General features: G+C 45.1%; 1 protein-coding gene across 1 annotated transcript in view; it reads right to left on the bottom strand.

Annotated features, from left to right (window-relative positions):
* Window positions 1–312: 312 nt before the first annotated feature.
* Window positions 313–20916, bottom strand: part of LOC142020844 (galanin receptor type 1-like) — a 61990-nt gene continuing 41386 nt past the window's right edge. Inside the window, exon 3 of the mRNA XM_075009074.1 lies at window positions 313–630. Coding sequence (XP_074865175.1) covers window positions 313–630 — 318 coding nt within the window. The remainder of the gene's footprint in view (window positions 631–20916) is intronic.

Consider the following 20916-nt stretch of genomic DNA (forward strand, 5'->3'; position numbering starts at 1 on the left):
TCTCCATCTCAACTTAGGCATCAGCCTCTTTGTGTGAATTGGAACATATGGAGCTTATGAGGTGCGTCTGAGTACCACTTATGTATAGAACCTGGTAGTTAACCGACCACGAATGGATAAGCTGTGCCTGTGTGAAGTGTGCTAATGGCTGCATTTAGTGACAGCTCACTGTTCCATTGGCATGATGAATGTTACCCTTAAAGCACCCTGCTCTAGAATCATAGCTATACAAGTGGATTCTCCCCTCCCTCCAATCTTCTCTAGTTTTCCAGTAGATCCCACTGAAATGTGTTTTCATTTTTTATGCACAAGTCACACGTTAGTTGTTGAGTGGGTGGTAGAAAAGTTCTCCATCCGTATTCTCACAAGCTTCTCAGTAGGAGCTGGCTGCAGCAGGAGCTTGCAGGTGAAAACTTGCCGGCAGGCCTTGCGGAAGTTCTCCGAGAGGAAAGCATAGATGAATGGGTTAATGCAAGAGTTCCCATAAGCTAAGCAGTGAGAGATGATGCGAAAAGTGAAGGAGATGTTGTTTAGGGGAAACTGACCAAACTCTGCCCACATAGTAATGATGTGGTGTGGCAACCAGGATACCAGGAACACAGCAACCACAAGTAGCACTGTCTGTGCTGTCTGTAAAAGACAAACCCACAGGTTAGACCAGGGGTGAGCAAACTTTTTATGTTGGGCCCCACTTTTCATCCCTGCAATTAACATGGCTTGCCCAACCTAAAGGAGGACCATAGGAAAGCATGCAGGGGGAGCACCTGGAAGGGGGAGGGATGCTCAGTGAGAAGATGCCAGGAGGGCACGTGGCGGACTCAAGGGGTGCCCCAAAGGGGAAGGGGTACATGGGAGTAACTCAAAGTGGGGACAGGGATGCTCGGGGCGGGAGGCTGGCAGGGGGACTCCAGGGGCTCACCTGCATCACCATCACCTCATCAGTGTTGCTGTTGCTCCTCTACTGGCCATGTACGTTGGTGCTGCTGTAAAGTAGGCAGGTGGTGACAGTGGGCTGTGCCATATGCAGGTAGGTGGTGATCCCAGACTGTGCCATTCCCAGCTTCCCCCACACCTCTACACTGGCATTTTGGGAGGTGGGGGTGTCCTGGGTGCCAGCAAGCTGTGGTAACCAGACTGGCCACCTTACCAAGCCAGGAGCTTGCCAGCTGCCCCTGTTGCCTGATGCATGGCCTCCCAGCGATGTCTCCAAACTTTCTGATTGGCCCAAAGGGTGCTGTGGTGGCCAGGATGCCATTCCTCTTGGTCACTGCACTCCCTTGGCAACAGTGGCAGTGAAGACCTTAGGGGAGGGAAGGGAGGTAATGGAGGCTGTGGGTGGAAGGCTGGGGCAGCCAGTGTAGGCCACAAGAGAGGCAGCGGAAGCCACGGTTGGGAGGGGAGGCTGATCACACTCTACCCTCTTACAAAATTTTGCACCCCTCACTTGGTGCATCCCTTCAACAGATGACTGAAATGTCGTAGCTGTGTGTTGGAACACAGGAACACTCCTTTTGGATAGGTTTAACAGAAACACTCATTTAAAATAGCTGTAACAGCCAAGCACTTGATGTTTTACTTCACTGTGTATTTTCAGTGTTGTCAGTTTTATTTGCTCTTTGTGCCACTTCATTGCTTATTTTACTGTTCTATGTGAAGTATTAACCAACTTAGAATTGACATCACAAAGATCCTGTGCAAGTCTGAGTTGAATGCCTTTTACTCTTCTTTCCAGTATCAAAAAATATTGCATTAATGTCTGCAGGGAGAGTATAACCATTTCTGGTTTACTCATACACTTGTCCAACAGCTTAAAGTTGAACTATGTGCAACTAAGCATGCCCAAGGTATACTTTTGATGACTACAAAAGTATTTTGGCAGAAGCTTTAATTGCTGAGAGCATCTTTCCATGAACATTAGATGGGAGACATGGGAGTAGGAGATCAAACTGCACTTCTGGTGCATATTTTTTAATATTTTCATTTAGGTGTTTTGCAAGCAGCATATAAGACCACCCTTTCCTAGGCACAGGAATGCATTTGGTCTGTTTCCCTTGGTCAACAAAACCCATGGAGAGTCCAGATTTCCAAGGGCGTTCTGTCGACAGTAAGTCGACAGAATGCACGGCTATTGTCAACAGCTGTACCCCATGCTCCATGAGGAAGAACTCCTCTGTTGACAGAGATGTGTTGACAAAAAGCCAGTCTGGATGTTCCAGAGGGGCCCTTCTGTCGACAGACACTTCCAGGACACTGGGCAACTGTGTCTGCTGTGCTTCTGGCTTGCCATTTTGCTGACAGAGCAGCCAGGCAGTCCAGCTACTGTCTGTCAACAGAGTGGATAGTTCTTTTGCTCTGTTTTGCTGTCTGGACACAATCTGTCAACAGAAGTTTTGTTGCAAAATATCTTCCAACAAAAGCTTCTCTCAACAAATCACTGTAATCTAGACATAGCCTCAGAAACTGTGAAAAGTGCATCTACTTATAAGGTAAACAAAGCCATCAAGTTAAATGAACTGGGAGGAAGACTGATCACAACAGAGATGGGGACTTGACCCCCAAGAAGTTTTCCTGTTTCATGAAACAGACAATAGACTGGGAAATATAGCAGAATGAGAGAAAAAAAACTATTTTGGCATCCATCACATGGGCTATATCTACACTTGCCCCCTACTTCGAAGGGGGCATGGTAATCAGGCTGGTGGGAGATTACTAATGAAGTGATGCAATAAATATGCAGTACTTCATTAGGCTAATTCTCCCCCACGGCAACTTTGAAGTGTCAAATTTCGAACTGCCAGAATGCTGTGTAGCTGCGGACACTTCAAAGGGTTTGCTTATCTAAACCATTGACAAAGATATGGATCAGAAACTGACCCAGGACTGATTCCTGCAAGAACCCACATTCTCTCCCCTGCCAACCTGACTGTTAATGACTGATATCTATCCTCTGCAATCAGTTCTTCAACCACCCACCTTCTAGGTGCTCCTTCCATGCTATGGCAGGACATGCAAGATGGTATAAAAAGCCTTACTATGATTAAGATATACCGTGTTGAGTACTACTTTTCTACCTGAAAGGCTTCACAGTCCTTCTACAACATGTTGTCTAAATTAAGGTTGCCAGTATTTTTCAACCCATAAAGGGAAATACAGGGCATCTTTCCCTCCATATGCATATTTTTAGTATTATACAGTTATTTACACCTTTTAAATCCCCTTACAATCTTATGCAACATTGTTTCTATACAGACAGACCATGAGTTATCTTAAGAGCACAAGTCAGATCAGGGGAGTTTAATTCCCCCTGGTCTTTGGCCACCCACACTGGCCAGCTGCAGGTACTTGGCCCTGCAGATGTGGCTTGTCACCACAGTGGGTTCCTTTCTTCATCCCAGCCACCTGTGGGGCAGCCAGGGGATGCTGTCTCCTCAGCCCCATCTTTGTGCAGCTGTCAGAGGATGCTGACACCCTGGCCCTGGCTCCCTGAAGGGATGTATCAGATATAGGAGCAAAGCAATGACGTTTGAAAGCCAGGTCAGCTAAACCCAAGCCTTTATTTTGGCTTGATAATATTTAATGCACTGGCATGATGCAATTTCAATATCCAGTTTCACTGTTCTTTGTTAACACTGATCCCCATTATGTGTTCAAGTGGATTACAGGTAATCATTTTCCTAGGAAAGAGGTAATTTTCTAATGAGCAGATTAAATTACACAGTTGGTACTAGCTATATTTATCAGTTATTTAGCACACTGGAGCAACATCACTTACAACAATCCCTAGAGCAGGGGTGCCCAAACCGGTGGGGGGGAAATGCTTCGTTGGGGAGAGGTGAAATTTCAAAAGGCGGGGCACAGCACAATTGGCTCCCCTCACCCATGGGGGGTCCTCTGCTCCCTTCCTGTAGCTTCTGCGCTTAGCTGTGCTGTGCTTGTGTGCTGCATTGCCTGCCTTCCTGCCAGCAGAGGGCCGACTTTATTTCCAGTTCCTCTCCCTCCTGCAGGGGCCCTCTGTTGTTTCCCTGCAGCCTCCCTTGGCTCAGCTGGCTGCCTCCCTGCCCCCTTCTTGAGCACAGCTTCAGGTTCTAGGCGCAAGGCTCAAGATTCAGTCTGGTACCCTCTCTCACACATCTTGCAGAGGCAGCTGAATTGCAGTAAGCTTTTATCAGCACAGCCCCTGGTTTCAGCTTCCTCTCAGAGAGTCCAGGTTTTTTTCTTTCTTTCTAGTGCTATTATGTTGATGTTTTGTTTAGCTCTTTTGTTTACTTTAAAAGTCTGCCTGGGACGACTGGAAAAGGGGACGGGTGGAGGGGGGGCTCTTTAAAGAGCAGGGAGCTGTTTTTTGTTTTTTCCTCCTAAACTGGGTTGGGGTCTTGAAACAACCACATGAACTACCTGAGACTACTGGAGTTGGGAGGGCTCTTTAAACAGTGTGGATGGCCAAAGACTAGGGGGAATTAATGCTTTAATAGCTGTCTGGGAGGGCTGGGGAGCTCTTCAAAAATGTTTTGCCTCCATGTGTAATAATAAGCATCCTCTCTCACATTGTGTGCATTGTCCTTGCACCATTGCAGTTTATGTTGCTGACTCACATAAACTGGCACATGCTGAAAGGTTTTTGTTTGTTTGCTTTTTTGATACGAACCTAACAGAAATTTCCATTGGTTTGCATTTTATTAGACAGGTTGGGGGGCAGCTAATTGCAGGGATGAAAAGGAGGCCCAATGTAGAAGGTTTGGTCACCCCTGCACTAGTGTTTCAACTTTTGCAGTGGCTTGCTGTATCTGAGATTATTTGAAAGCTTTAAATAGAAAAAGGAGGCAAAAAGGAGGCATGCTGTTAAAGCCACTGATCTACATTGGACTAGAGCTTTTTGGGAGAAGAAAGTGAAAAATATGTATTTTGTTAACGATATTTATGATCCAAAATTTTAAGGAACAGGTTGCACCTCCCTGGTCCAGCACCCTCGGGACCTCTGGAGGAATTTTGCCAGACTGAGGGAAGTTAATACCCTCTGGTCCTTGGCCACCCACACTGGCCAGCTACAAGTGCTTGGCCCTGCATATGTGGCTTGCCACTGCAGTGGGCTCCTCCCCACATTCCAGCCACCTGTGAGGAAGCCAGGCGATGCTGTCTCCTCCATGCCATCTTTGTGCAGCTGTTAGGGGATGCTGGCACCTTGGGCCTGGCTCCCTGAAGAGCTACAAGGAAGCCAGTTTGGCTTGCCCTGCCATGGCCCTCTGGTCACACTAGGGAGGTTGCCAGACCAGAGAATGCTGGTTTTAGGAGGTTCAGCCTGTAATGAAGTGCTGTTTTGGTGCCAATTTTCCAAAAGTTCTGACCACCACTCTGATTAGTTCTGTTAAGGCTCAGGCTGGACATGCATAGATTTGAGGCACACAACAATCACTATCACTTTTAAAAATAGGGGGCAGACTAGAGGTGATTTCCTTTTATTTTAAATGTACTAAATTTTGCAAAAACTTTTCACAACAAACGCTAAGAGTTCATTTTGAAAAAATATATAATGTCTTACATTTCAGTAAACCTGTTATCTTCCAACTTTTATTGTAGCCATAAAATGTTCACAGAATCACAGAATCAGAGGGCTGGAAAGGACCTCAGGAGGTCATCTAGTCCAGCCCCCTGCTACAAGCAGCATCAACCCCCACTCAGTCATCCCAGCCAGCACATTGTCAAGCTGGGACTTAAAAACCTCGAGGGATGGAGAATCCATCACCTCTCTAGGCAACGCATTCCAATGCTTCACCACCCTCCTGGTGATGTAGTTTTTCTTAATATCTAACCTACACCTCTCCCTCTTCAATTTCAGACCATTACTCCTTGTTCTGCCATCTGACATCACTGAGAACAGTTTCTCACCCTCCTCTTTAGAGCTCCCCTTCAGGAAGTTGATGGCTGCTATTAAATTACCTCTAAGTCTTCTGTAAAGTAAACAAGCCCAAATCCCTCACCCTATCCTCATAGGTCTTGTGCTCCAGCCCCTTAATCATTTTTTTGCCCTTCACTGAACCTGTGAGAGCCCTTCTGTTGCCCAGCCCATTGCCTTCTCTGTTTAGATTGCAAGCTCTTCAGAGAACATGCCCTTTATTCTGTGATTGTACGTTGCCTCTCACACTTGAGCCCCAATCTCTGTTGGAGATCCCTGGTTCACACAGGCTGCAAAGCCACCAGAATGCTACTTCAATTTAGAGACCCTTTACTATAACTAACATTAGAATCTATGCAAAAATAACAGTGACTTTCATGTATGGGTCTCAACATGAATAAGAGTTAATTAACCCTTGCATTCCCCTGCAAGGAAGTCACTGAATATTATTATTTATTGCATATTTTAAAGATGGGTAAATTGATGCAGGATTTTATTTTTTTGCTCAAGATCACATGGAATGATAGTGTGATTCCAATTTTCAGAGCCTTGGGTCCTAAAATTGTACCTCTCATAGTAGTAAAGTGACTATTACTATGGGGTCTAGTTAACATTTCCCAACTGTTCTGTGGTATGAGGTACTCATTTTATCTAAATCTGAATTCAGACCAAGACAGCACTATATTTCAACAGGGATCTTCACTCTTGAATATTGTCTGACATCACTTTAATGTTATGTTTGAAACAATAACCTATGTAAACATATCTATTGTCATAGTTTTTTGGTTTCTGTAACTCACATTTACCACCCAAGGGCTACGTCTACACGTGAAGCCTACATCGAAGTAGCCTATTTCGATGTGGCAACATCGAAATAGGCTATTTCGATGAATAACGTCTACACGTCCTCCAGGGCTGCCAACGTCGATGTTCAACATCGACGTTGCGCAGCACCACATCGAAATAGGTGCAGCGAGGGAACGTCTACATGCCACAGTAGCACACATCGAAATAAGGGTGCCAGGCACAGCTGCAGACAGGGTCACAGGGCGGACTCAACAGCCAGCCGCTCCCTTAAAGGGCCCCTCCCAGACACACTTGCACTAAACAGCACAAGATACACAGATCCGACAACGAGTTGCAGACCCCGTGCCTGCAGCATGAATCCCCCACTGCAGCAGCAGCAGCCAGAAGCCCTGGGCTAAGGGCTGCTGCACACGGTGACCATAGAGCCCCACATGGGCTGGAGAGACAGCGTCTCTCAACCCCCCAGCTCATGGCTGCCATGGAGGACCCCACAATTTCGACGTTGCGGGACGCGGATCGTCTACACGGTCCCTACTTCGACGTTGAACGTCGAAGTAGGGTGCTATTCCGATCCCCTCATGAGGTTAGTGACTTCGACGTCTCGCCGCCTAACGTCGAAGTTAACTTTGAAATAGCGCCTGACGCGTGTAGCCGTGACGGGCGCTATTTCGAAGTTAGTGCCGCTACTTCGAAGTAGCGTGCACGTGTAGACACAGCTAAGATGAGTAGAGTCTCTTTTCTGACTGGAACCATAATTAAATACTCCCATGTGCCAATGTCTTAGGCCTCCTTTTTCTCTACTCATTTCTTTCTTTAGATGAGCCAATAAATAAAATGAAGGCTCTCACCATTCTTCGTCTCCCTTAGGCTATGTCTACACAAGAGAGTTTTGTCAAAAACTGTTGTTTTCTTAACAAAACCCACAGAGTGTCCACATTCCCCAGGCATTTTGTCAACAGTAAACCAACAGAATGTGGCACTATTGACATCCCTGTCTGCTGCATTTCCAGTTGGCCATTCTGTTGAGTGAGCAGCCAGGCAGTTCAGCTGCTCTGTGTCAACAGAGCAGATGGCTTTTTTGATCTGCTTAGCAGTCTGGCTGTGATCCGTTGACAGAAGTTGTGTCAGAATATATCTTCCGAAAGAGACTTCTGTTGACAGATTGCTCTAGTGTAGCCATAGCCTTACAGAACAGAACCATACAGGGAAGTAAAGCATAGATGGAACCAGAGATTCCAACCCAAGAAGATTTTAAGAAATGTAGACATTCAGACAGACACTAGTACCTTTAGAAAAATCTCACACTAAATTCAACTATATTAACAGAGAGATAGCTGTGCTAGTCTATATACTATCTAAACAAAAAAAGCAGTCCAGTCGCACTTTAAAGACTAACAAAATAATCTATTAGGTGAGCTTTCGTGGGGCAGACCCACTTCTTCAGACCATAGCCAGAGCAGAACAGACTCAATATTTAAGGCACAGAGAACTAAAAATAGTAATCAAGGTTGACAAATCAGAAAAATTGTTATCAAGGTGAGCAAATCAGAGAGCAGAGGGGCAGAAGGAGGTCAGGGGGAAGTAAAGAATTAGATAAAGCAAAGTATGTAAAAGAGTCCTTATAATGAGCTAGATAATTGCCATCCCAGTTCAAACCACGTGTTAATGTGTCAAATTTGAATATAAAAGTGAATTCAACAGCCTCTCTTCCCAAACAGCTGTTAAAGTTCCTTTTCAGAAGAACACAGACTTTCAGGTCATTAACAGAATGAACCACTCCATTAAGTGCTGGCTGATAGGTTCGTGAATCAGGAGTGTTTTTATGTCTGTCTTGTGCCCATTAATTCTTTGTCTAACAGAGCTAGAAGTCTGTCCAATATACAAAGCATCTGGGCATTGTTGGCACATGATGGCATATATGATGTTAGCTGAGGAACATGAAAATGTGCTCATGATTCTGTGAATAATCTGGTTAGGTCCAGTGATGGTATCTCCAGAATAGATATGTGGACAAAATAGGCAATGGGGCTTTTTGCAAAGAAAAGTTCCAGGGTTGGTATTCTTGTGGTATAGTCTGTGGTCATTGGTGAGAATCCTCATCAGGTTGGGAGGTCGTCGGTAGGAGAGAACAGGCCTGTCACCTAGGGCCTTCTGGAGTGTGGATTCCTGATTAAGGATAGGTTGTAGGTCTTTAATAATGCGTTGCAGTGGTTTGAGTTGAGGGCTGTAGGTAATAAATCCATCTATCAGTAAGTCTTACACATGCCCAATGCTTGTTACAAAAATAATATTAGGGGTGTGTTTGTGTTCGCTTCTGCTCCTACAGTGAAAACATGAGAGAGATGGGGCATGAGTAGATGAGTAACAAATGTGTCACCTTCACAAAAATCTATCTTCAGTTCTTTAACTGAACTGAATGTGATGTGTTCTGTAATGGAAGATAATTTTTCCTTAGCTTCTCTTTCTCTCTCTCTTTTAAACCGAGGAGGGACACACGAACTGTAGGTAGAAGCTGTCCCATAAAAAGCACCCCCACACACACACCCGAATTACGAAAAAATTCTCATCTGCAGAATGTTTTTGAACCTTATACTCCACCCCGACTGATGTGCTATGATTCAGTGCACTACTTTCAGGATCAATTGCTTGAATAAGCTACTAGAGATAACCAAGAGTAACACAATGACAGGCTTCTCCCCCGAAATGGAGAGTGATGGTCTGCATTTCTGGAAAGGCAAGAAAGATTATCAATTTTATTCTTGTAATGAGACCACTGAATCTCCTAATGAGCTCCCAGCACAGTGCTCCAACAGCTAACTGTGCTTCATGATTACAACACTTGATAGGCGAGGGAACACAGCATTAGGTTGTCCATAGTGGTTGTTTCAAAGTATAACTTCTGCAGTTGAGTTCTTGTAGTAAGGATACACCCTACTACTACCCAACACAGCTATTATATTTACAAGTACATATGGTGCAGTGGAATACAGCACAGTCATCAGTCTGTGAGAGAAAAAGACCATACATGGTGGTAGTAGGGCAAGTGACTGATAACTCTTTCTCACTTAATTTTAACAAGTATGTTCCTTACAGAAAATGTACATTAGTGTAATACAAGTAAGTCAAATTGAAAGGAAATAAGGATGGAAGAGTTCCTCCCCCAGCAGCAGATTGAATCAGTGTCAAGGGAGCTTTTGTGAGAGGAACAAAAGAGTTCTTCCTTGAGATCTCGGCCACTACAGCTGTTTTCCTCCTCCTCTGCCCCCTCCCTTTCCCCACACCAGAACAAGGGGCAATGGCAAAAGACCTAGGGAGTGGAGGTCTACATCTAGATTTGGGCTTTATGGCATACAGGAGTATACCCCGCCTCCCCTGCCAACCTCCATACACTACTTCTCCTGAAGAGTTAAATGTAAGGAATCACATGATGAGACTCTGTCCACATGTAGATGTGCTCTGAGAAAAGTGTCATATCAATGTCATCCTTGAGTCTACCAGTCAGAATCATAGCAACATAGAGTTGGAAGATACCTCAGGAGGTCTTTGAGTCCAACCCCCTTCTAAAAGCAGGACCAATCCCAACTAAATCATACCACCCATGGCTTTGTAAACTTAGTGCTTAAAAACACTAGGGATGGAGATTCCACCACCTCCCTAGATAGCACATTTCTAGTGCTTCACCACTCTCCCTGTGAAATAGTTTTTCCTAATATCCAACCTAGACCTCCCCCACTGAAACTGGAGACCATTGTTCCTTGTTCTGTCATTTGTCACCACTGGCTGTGTCTACACGTGCCCCAAACTTCGAAATGGCCATGCAAATGGCCATTTCGAAGTTTACTAATGAAGCGCTGAAATGCATATTCAGCGCTTCATTAGCATGCGGGTGGCAGCGGCGCTTCGAAATTGACGAGCCTCGCCGCCGCGCGGCGCGTCCAGATGGGGCTCCTTTTCAAAAGGACGCCACCTTCTTCGAAGTCCCCTTATTCCCATGAGCTCATGGGAATAAGGGGACTTCGAAGTAGGTGGGGCCCTTTCGAAAAGGAGCCCCGTCTGGACGCGCCGCGCGGCGGCGAGGCTCGTCAATTTCGAAGCGCCGCTGCCACCCGCATGCTAATGAAGCGCTGAATATGCATTTCAGCGCTTCATTAGTAAACTTCGAAATGGCCATTTGCATGGCCATTTCAAAGTTTGGGGCACATGTAGACACAGCCACTGAGGACAGTCTCTCTCCATCCTCCTTAGGAATCCCCCCATCCCATTCAGGTAGTTGAAGGCTTCCATCCTCCCCCGCACCCTCACACTATTCTCTTCTGCAGACTAAATAAGCCCAAAACCCTCAGCCTGTCCTCATAAGCCATGTACTCCAGCCCTCTTATTATTTTTATTGCCCTCTGCTGGACTCTCTCCAATGGATACACATCCTTTCTATAATGGGGAACTCAAAACTAGATGCGATAGTCCAGATGTGGCATCAGCAGTACTGAATAAAGAGGGATAATCACTTCCCTAGATCTCTTGGTAAAGCTCCTACTAATGCACCCTCAGTATGCTGTTAGCCTTCTTGGCTACAAGGTCACACTTTTGACTCACATCCAGCTTCTCATCTACTGTAATCCCTGGGTCCTTTACTGCAAAACTACTGCTTAGCCAGTTGGTCTCCAGCCTGAAGCAGTACTTGGGATTCTTCTGTCCCAGGTTCAGGATTCTGCACTTGTCCTTGTTGAAGTGCCCCAGATTTCATTTGGCCCAATGCTCCAATTGGTCTAGGTCACTCTGGACATTATCTCCATCCTGCAGCAAATCAACCTTTCTCCCTTGCTTAGTGTCATCCATGAATTTGCTGAGTGTGCAAACCATCCATTCATCCTGGTCATCAGTAAAGATGTTGAACAAAACTGGCAGCAGAACCGATCGCTTGGTACCGAACACCAACCAGCCATTGATCACTACCCAAGATCACTACCCATTGATCTTGCTTGCTTTCAATTCACCTTGGAGTCCATTTATCCACTGCGTATTTCTTTAACTTCTTATTGCTAAATTGCCTGAAGAAATCTTACTTGTTACCTTTCACATCTCTTATTAGCTGAAATTCCAGTTGGCTTTGGTCTTTCTGAGTATGCCCTTGCATGTTCAAGCAATATATTTATACTTTATATAGGACTCTATACTGAACTATACAATCTTGCACTATACAATGTAATTTAGCAATTTAATAATACTTGAGACCCCTTTGTTGAGAGCTGTGATAGATAACCCTCAAAATCCACAAGGCACTCTGTGTACTATTGTCCAAGTTATTAAAGTGTTACTGCCCTCCCAACAGTAGTGTGTCTTTTGCGAGATCTCAGGGTAGTCTTCCCTTTGAGCAAGGCACCTCCCTACAAGGCTCAGGTTAGTAAAACAGCCACCCATTTTAGAAATGGTGACTTGCTTAAGATTTCAGCTAAGACTGGTGGTGCTGGTAAAACCCATAGGTCATTCAGCAGCCAAATATCCTTATTTAAGTTTCTGATCTGACTCCCACCTCCTGCTCCTACATGGATCCTCTCACATCATGGTTAGGAAGAATGTGGCTGTTCTATGCCACCTCACTGGTAGCCATTAGTACAGTGAGAAGTATTTATTAATGTAACTAATTGTCAGGTTTAACCATGTCCACCATGGCTGTCACTGAAACTCGCATCCTGACCTAGCAAGGTCTAGGGAAAACATGGAATGGATTCTTTGGTAGGGAAGGTATCAGGGTTCAGGAAAAAGATTATCAGATTTTGTGTTGGCTTATGAAAATCTGGAGTAGCTCCCAGTGAAGTACACCATATATTTTAAGGAAAATAATAAATCTAATACCATAAAAATAATATAGAATTTTTCATACATAGATCACAAAGGAGGCCAGTAACATTATCCCCATTTCACAAAATGCAAAACTGAGACACAGAAGGAACCTAGAATGAATCTCGAGATGCTATCAAACCAAGCATCCTGCGGTTAACTAATTTAAACCATGCCTGATGGGTGTTCTTCCAACCTGTTCTTAAAAACCTACAATAATGGTTTATTCCAGTGCTTAACTATCTTTATAGTCACACTTTTCCCACCTAATACCTCACTAACATCTCACTTGTCACAAATTAAGCTCATTAATCATAGAATCGTAGAATCATAGGGCTGGAAGGGACCTCAGGAGGTCATCTAGTCAGCCCCGTACTTCAAGCAGGATCAACCCCAACTAAGTCATCCCAGCCAGGAGCTTGTCAAGCTGGGACTTAAAAACCTCTAGAGTTGTAGGGCCTTACCTTTGATGGGTCCCCTCCTCCTGCTTTCAAGCTGCCACCTGGAACTGTGGTACCACTGAACCCACCTGACCATCCAGCCTGGGTTCCTTTTGCCCTATACAGCTGCATAACCTCCCAAGCCTTTCCTCAGGCTTCAGAATGCACTTTACCTTACAAGTGGTGGCACCCATACAGATGAATGCTGAGATTAGGCCAGTTTAGTGAAGCTCAACTAAGTTACTCAAATGCATACCCACCTTCTAGTAGATAAATCCCAAATTACACCATTTTACATTGCATAGATTAGTGGTATCCAACAGGAATTCAAAGATTGCCACACTTGCAGTTGTCATCTTTCCATATTCAATGCATTCCACCCCCTGCTCTAAATAAATGGACTGATCCTTCCTCAAAGAAAGGCACTCCCTAGCTCAGGGATCAGTAATCTTTCTGAGGCAAGTGCCTGCCTAGGCCTGCACACCCCTCTGATCTGCATACCCCATTACCGATAGCAGATCTACTGCAGTGGGCTCTGGTGCTCCAGCGGGGGCCCCATGGCAGAGGCTCAGACTCTGGCCCCACACTGAAGAGGGGACCCCACCCTCATGCTCTGGGGGGGGGGCACACAGCAGGGGCCCAGGCTCCAGCCCCACACTCTGGTGGGGGCCCCTCAGCAGGGGCTTGGGATTCAGCCCTGGCCCCATGCTCCAAAAGGCCCATTCACCACAATGTGGTCTCCTATTCACCACATGTAGCAAGTGGAGACTGTACTGGACACCACTGGCTTAGAGCACTCATGAAATTGGCCCCCTCCCTCAGTGTAGAAGAAAATATGCAACAGCCTTTTGCCTCCAGTTATGAATTCCACAAAGTGATTTTAGACAAAACAAAACAAAACAAAACAAAACAAAACAAAACAAAAACAAGGTTATTTACTACAAAAGAAAAAATTTAAGGGGTTATAAGTTATAGCAAACAGATCAAGGCAGATGACCTAACAAATAAACAAGCATGCTGCCTAGGCTTGAGGCATTAAAGAAACTGGTACAAGCACCAAATTCTCACTCTAAATGTTGTTTTAGGCAGATTGCAGAGATTCTTGAAGTTCAGCTGTACCTGCCTGCATTATAAAACTTCAGGTAGTCCATTCACAGGCTAGACTGCCTTCTAGTCTGGGCTCAGTGCTTCCACCCTAGCCCAGTGCTTGTTTCTTAGATGTTTACAGCAGTCAACTCGGCCGCCTATTTGGTGAAGAATGAAGCACAACTATGTTACTCCCCTGACCTAAATAGGTTTTACCTGTGGCAGGAATCTTTGTCTTCTGTTGTGATTCCCACCCTTATGAGTGGGGAAAAAAACCCTTAGTATTATCATGGAGTCCAGCATCAGGTGACTTGAGCAAATCATTCAGCAACCATAACTAAGAGGCTGTCTTTCCCTTGAAGACTCCCAGGAAGGCTCCTCAGTGAAAGATTAACATCTTCTGAGACCTATTGTTCTTTCTAATGGCCCTTCCCAAACAATTACCTGGATTGATCGCATTTTGTCTATTAGACATTCCCCAGGCATGAATGTATTTGTAACAGATGCATTAACAGTATCTTAACTTCAGATACAAAATGATAACTATGGTTTGTGACCTGTCTTTCCAATCATCTATCTATACCCAGTGCTTTTTTTGTGCCAGTACTTGCCTGTAGTGAGTACTGGCACCTAAGCAGCCCCAGGTTCTGGACTGGCTGAGCAGGAGGGGTGGGGAGTTGGCTGAATGCCAACTTTTTTATTTTTTTTAATACAAAAAAGGTGCTATCTGTACCTAATAACTGGAAGATAGCTAATGTGATGCCAATATTTAAAAAGGGCTCTAGAGGTGATCCTAGCAATTACAAACATGTATATCTAAGGTCAGTAACAGGCAAATTAGTTGAAACTATACTAGAATTGTCAGACACAAAGATTAACATACTTTGCTGGGGAAAAGTACACATGGTTTCTGTAAAGCGAAAGCATGCCCTATTAATCTGATAGAGTTCTTTGAGGGGGATCAACAAGCATATGAATAAGGGGGAATCCAGTGGATATAGTGTACTGAGATTTTCAGAAAGCCTTCAACAAGGTCCATCACCAAAGGCTCCTGAGCAAAGTAAGCTGTCATGAGATGAGAGGGAAGGTCCCCTCATGGACTGATAACTGGTTAAAAGACAGGAAACAAAGGGTAGGAATAAATGATAATTTTTCAGAATAGAGAGAAGCAACTAGTGGTGTTCCGCAGGGGTATGTACTGGGATGAATCCTGTTCAACCTATTTATAAATTATTTGGAGAAAGGGATAAACAGTGAGGTGGCAAAATTTTCTAATGATACCAAATTGTTCAAGATAGTTAAGAACAAAGCAGACTGTAAAGAGCTTCGGAAAGATCTCCTAGAACTAATCAACTGGACAACAAAATGACAAATGAATGTTAGTGTTGATAAATGCAAAGTAATGCACACTGGAAAAAATAATCCCAACTATATATACGAAATGATGGGAACTAATTTAATCATTGCGACTCGAGAGAGATCTTGGAGTCATTGTGGATAGTTCTATGAAAATGTAGTCAAAAACCAAACAATGTTAGGAATCATTTAAAAAGTGATAGAGAATAAGGCAAAGAATATCATATTACCTCTGTATAAATCCATGGAATGCCCACATCTTGAACAGTGAGTACAGATGTGGTCACCTCATCTCAAAAGAGATATCTTGGCATTGGAAAAGGTTCAAAAAAGAGCAACAAAAATGATCAGGGGTTTGAAACAGGTACCATATGAAGAGATTAAAGAGACTAGGACTTTTCATTTTCGAAAAGAGGAGATTAAGCAGAGATATGATAGAGGTCTATAAAATCATGACAGATATGGAGAAATTGAAGAAGGATAATTCCCATAACCTGAGAATTAGGGGTCAACAAATGAAATTAATAGGTAGCATGTTTAAAACAAACAAACAAAAGGAAATTTTTCTTCACACAGTACACAGTCCACCTGTGGAAATTCTTGCCTGAGGATGTTGTGAAGATCAGGACTTTATCATGGTTTAAAAAGGAACTAGATCTATTCAATCATCAACCATCAATACTTAGTAGCTAGGATGGGCAGGAATGATGTTCTTAGCCTCTGTTTGTCAGAGGCTGGAAATGGATGACAGAAGAGGGATCACTCAATGATTACCTATTCTATTCACTTCCTCTGGATCATCTGACATTGACCACTGTTGGAAGACAGAATACTGGGCTGGATAGACCTTTTGCCTGACCCAGTATGGCCCTTCTTGTGTTCTTATGATACATGAATACAAATATGAAAATGATATTCAGGAAGTCATAAACTTTCCAATGATATCTCATATCTTACATTACACAAAATATATCATCATTATGCGATGCTCATATTGCACTAATCTATTCAAGGCATCCTTCAGTCTGCGTAGACTATGGATCGTGCCCTTTGTAACTCCATTTAAGATTGTCATTTTCAGCATTGACTGTGACTGTGGAGGCCCACATGAGAGTGACAGTCCTTGCTGCATCAGCTGCATATGTCGTGGGTGTCTAGCAGGTCCTTGCTGTCCTTTCTATGGGCTCGTTTCTCCTCTGCCAGCTGTCTGATCTTCATCTCGCCCTTCTGAAAGTCTTTGTGTAGTTCCTGCTTCCAGCTGCTGCGGTCGTCTGCCAGCTCTTCCCAACTATCTGGGTCCATGTCTACCTCCTTGAAGTCCCTCTTACAGGCATCTTTGTAGTGCAACTGGGGGCGTCTGAGAGGTCTTTTGCCAGAGGCTAGCTCTCCATACGGGATGTCTTTTGGGATCCTTCCATCATTCATCCTGTGGACGTGGCCAAGCCAGCAGAGCTGCCACTGCCTGAGGAGGGTATGCATGGTTGGAAATCCAGCTTGCTTGAGGACACCATTGTTGGGCACTCTATCCTTCCATGATGTCCCAAGAATGTGCCCGAGGACGTGCAAGTGGAAAACATTCAGCCTCTTGTCCTGGCGGGCGTACAAGGTCCAAGACTCGCTGCCATAGAGGAGGGTGCTGAGGATGCAGGCTTTGTAGACTTGCATTTTGGTGTGAGTGTACAGCTTGTTGTTGTTCCACACTCTCTTGCTAAGTCTGAACAGAGTTGCGGCTGCTTTTCCAATCCTCCTGTTTAGTTCAGACTCCAGCGACAGGGTGTCAATGATGGTGGACCCGAGATAAGTCAACTCATGGACGACCACTAGCATGTAATTGTCAATGCTGATTGATGGAGGTTCAGCAATGTCCTGACCAAGTACGTTTGTCTTCTCTAGGCTGATGGTAAGCCCGAAATCCTTTCATGCTTTGGAGAACTGATCCAGCAGTTTTTGAAGCTGGCCTTCTGTGTGTGTCACTACAGCAGCAGCATCTGCAAACAGCATGTCTCCAATGAGCACTTCCCACACCTTAGATTTAGCCTTCAGCCTTGCAAGATTAAACAGTTTCCCATCAGATCTTGTGTGCAAAAAGATGCCCTCTGTTGAGGATCCAAAGGCATGCTTTAGGAGAAGTGCGAAGAAGATCCCGAACAATGTCGGAGCAAGGACGCATCCTTGTTTGACGCCACTCCTGATGCTGAAGACATCTGATGATGTGCTGTCATATTGGATGGTTCCTCTTGTGTCTTTGTGGAAAGACTGGATCATCTTGAGTAGCCGTGGTGGACAGCCTATCTTGAAAAATATGGGTGTAGCATCACACTGCCTTCAGTGAACTTGGAGGACAATCAGAATACTTTTTATAACATATTTGAAGACTGTTATGTGGCAGTTGGAATCTGTTGGCTTCTAAATAAGCTTGTTATCTAGAAACCTCTGCTGATTGGCTGAGCCTTAGTAAGGGGAGGGACTTAGAGGCAGTTCCGAGCTTTATAAAGCAGTGTCCAAGTGAACAGGTGAGTTTGCGAACAGGGGACTGCAAACAGGGAGTTTAGAGTAGGCACTTGGAAGGGAGTGGAAGGGGCCAGGGACCCTTGCCTTTCTTTTAAATCACTGTTCTAGGATGGCAGGCATGGATAGTGACAGGTCTGCTGCTGTTACCTGCTTGGGATGCGCCATGTTTGTCTTCCTCCCTGAGGAAAGAAGGGATTTCATCTGCACTAAATGCAAGCTGGCCTCCATTTTAGAAGAAAAAATCAGAGGATAGGAGGCTCAAGTGTTGACCCCTACACTCAATCAGGGAGGATGAAGATTTCCCTGACAGAAGGGAGCATTTAATCTTGCAAGCACGGCAGGCAGAAGAACCGGGGAGGGTGGTAAGGGATGAAGCGGAGAACTGGCAGCATGTAACTTCTAGAAGAAAAAGAAGGCCGGTACACGAGTTCCTCATTGATATAGAGATAAGTAATCGTTTTCAGGCACTCTCCACTGGTTCTGCGGTGGGGAATGCTTTGGAAGGAGCCTCACAGGAAGAAAATGGAAAGAGAACTGCTTCTGCTGCAGGACAGGGGATGTTTAGTCCTAGGGGTGGGGATTCTATGACCACCACCCCCAGAAGAAAAAGACAGGTGGTGGTGGTAGGGGACTCCCTCCTAAGAGGGACTGAACCATCCATCTGCCGACCAGACCTGCAATCTCATGGGGTGTGCTGTTTTCCTAGAGCTCGAATTCAGGATGTGACTGAGAGCCTTACAAAACTGCTCAAGCCTTCGGAATACTGCTTCTTCCTACTTCTGCATGTGGGAGCTAATGATACAGCCAAGAATGACCTTGAGTGGGTTACTGTGGATTATGTGGCACTGGGAAGAAGGGTCAAAGATTTGGAGCACAAGTGGTGTTCTCATCCATCCTTCCTGTTGAAGGGAAAAGGCTAGGTAGGGACTGTCGAATTGAGGAAGTAAATGCATGGTTACGCAGGTGGTGTTGGAGAGAGGGCTTTGGATTCTTTGATCATGGGACACTGTTCTGGGCACAAGGATTATTGGGAAGAGTTGGGGTCCACCTAACCAAGAGAGGAAGGAGCATTTTCACAAGTAGGCTTGCAAACTTAGTGAGGAGAGCTTTAAACTAGGTTCGCTGGGGGAAGGTGACCGAAACCCCATGGGTGGAAAGGAACTTGCAGTCCAGGAAGAAATGCAAAGAGGAATGTACAACAAAAGTGGACCCTTGGTTCGAGTAGTGAGGGCGGGAGATCGACTGGTTATCTAAGGTGTTTGTACACCAATGCCAGAAGCCTGGGTAACAAGCAGGAGGAATTAGAAGCCCTGGCTCAGTCCAAGAACTATGACTTGATTGGGATAGCATAGACTTGGTGGGATGACTTGCATGACTGGAGCTCTGCCATGAAAGGGTATAAACTGTTCAGGAAGAACAGGCAAGGGAGAAAAGGAGGAGAGGTTGCACTGTATGTAAGAGAGCACTATGATTGCTTGGAACTCCAGTACATAGAGGGAGAAAAGCCTGTTGAGAATCTATGGGTCAAGCTTAGTGGTGTAGGCGGCACTGGAGATGTGGTGGTTGGTGTCTGCTACAGGCCGCCAAATCAGGATGATGAGGTAGATGAGGCTTTTTTTAGACAACTGAGAGAAGCTTCCGGATCACAGGCTCTCGTTATCATGGGGGACTTCAATTACCCTGACATCTGTTGGGAGACCAATACGGTGGTACACAAGCAGTCCAGGAAATTTCTGGAGAATGTTGGGGCTCACTTCTTGGTGCAAATGCTGAAGGACCCGACCAGATGTCATGCGCAGCTCGACCTGCTGCTTTCAAACAGGGAGGAACCAAGAGGGAAGGTAGAGGTGGGGGACAACCTGGGAAGCAGTGATCATGAGATGGTAGACTTCAGGATCCTGACCAAAGGAAGGAAAGAGAGCAGCAAATTACACACCTTGGACTTCAGAAAGCAGACTTTGACTCCTTCAGGAACCTGATGGGCAGAATCCCCTGGGAAGGGAATTCATGAAGGGAAAAGGAGTCCAGGAAAACTGGCAGCATTTTAAGGAAGCCCTATTGAAGGCGCAGAAAGAAACTGTCCTGATGCGCAGCAAGAGAAGTAAATATGGTAGGATTTATTCCCTGTGAGATATCTGCCCCAGATATCTCCACTGTATCATCTGTGCAAACAGGCTGAAAGTGATTGCTTATCTCCACTGGAGCTGTAGAGACCTGAACTGGTTTTCTTTTCCTGGCAGTAATATGCTTCCAGTTCTCTTCCTTATTTTGAACAGCCTGCTGTTCCTGCAGTGCTGAATGGTGACTTCTTTCCAGAAAGTCTTCACCTTCTCTGATGGACCTAAGGGTTGATATTTGTGCCTCAAGTCCTCTAACCTTCTCTTCCAAAATGGCAACCAGCTTGCACTTGAGACATGTAAAATTCTTCCTGTCATCTGGAAGAAAGACAAACTTGGCACATGCCATGCAGGTCACAACAGCAAACTCCCCAGTGGCCATGTCCCCATGCGACTCGCGAGGAATGTGAAGGATAACAAGAAAAGTTTCTACAGGCATGTTACCGAAGAAGGTGATCAGAGAGGGTGTGGGGCCCCTACTGGATGAGGGAGGTAACCCAGTGACAGATGATGTAGGGAAAGCTGAAGTACTTAATGTTTTCTTTGCCTCTGTCTTCACGGACAAAGACAGCTCCCGGACTAATGTGATAAGTGATGCATTGTGAGATGAAGGTGGACAGCCTTTGGCGGGGAAAAAGCAGGTTAGGAGCTATCTAAAAAAGCTAAATGTACATTAATCAATGGGCCTGGACCTAATTCATCCTAGGGTTCTGAGGGAGTTGGCGTATGTTGTTGACGAGCCCTTGGCCATTATCTTTGAAAAGTCATGGAGATCGGGAGAGATCCCGGATGATTGGAAAAAGGCAAATGTAGTGCCCATCTTTGAAAAAGGGAAGAAGGATGATCCAGGGAACTATAGGCTGGTCAGTCT

The sequence above is a fragment of the Carettochelys insculpta genome, chromosome 14 (genome assembly GCF_033958435.1).
Source record: "Carettochelys insculpta isolate YL-2023 chromosome 14, ASM3395843v1, whole genome shotgun sequence".
Taxonomy (NCBI): Eukaryota; Metazoa; Chordata; order Testudines; family Carettochelyidae; genus Carettochelys; species Carettochelys insculpta.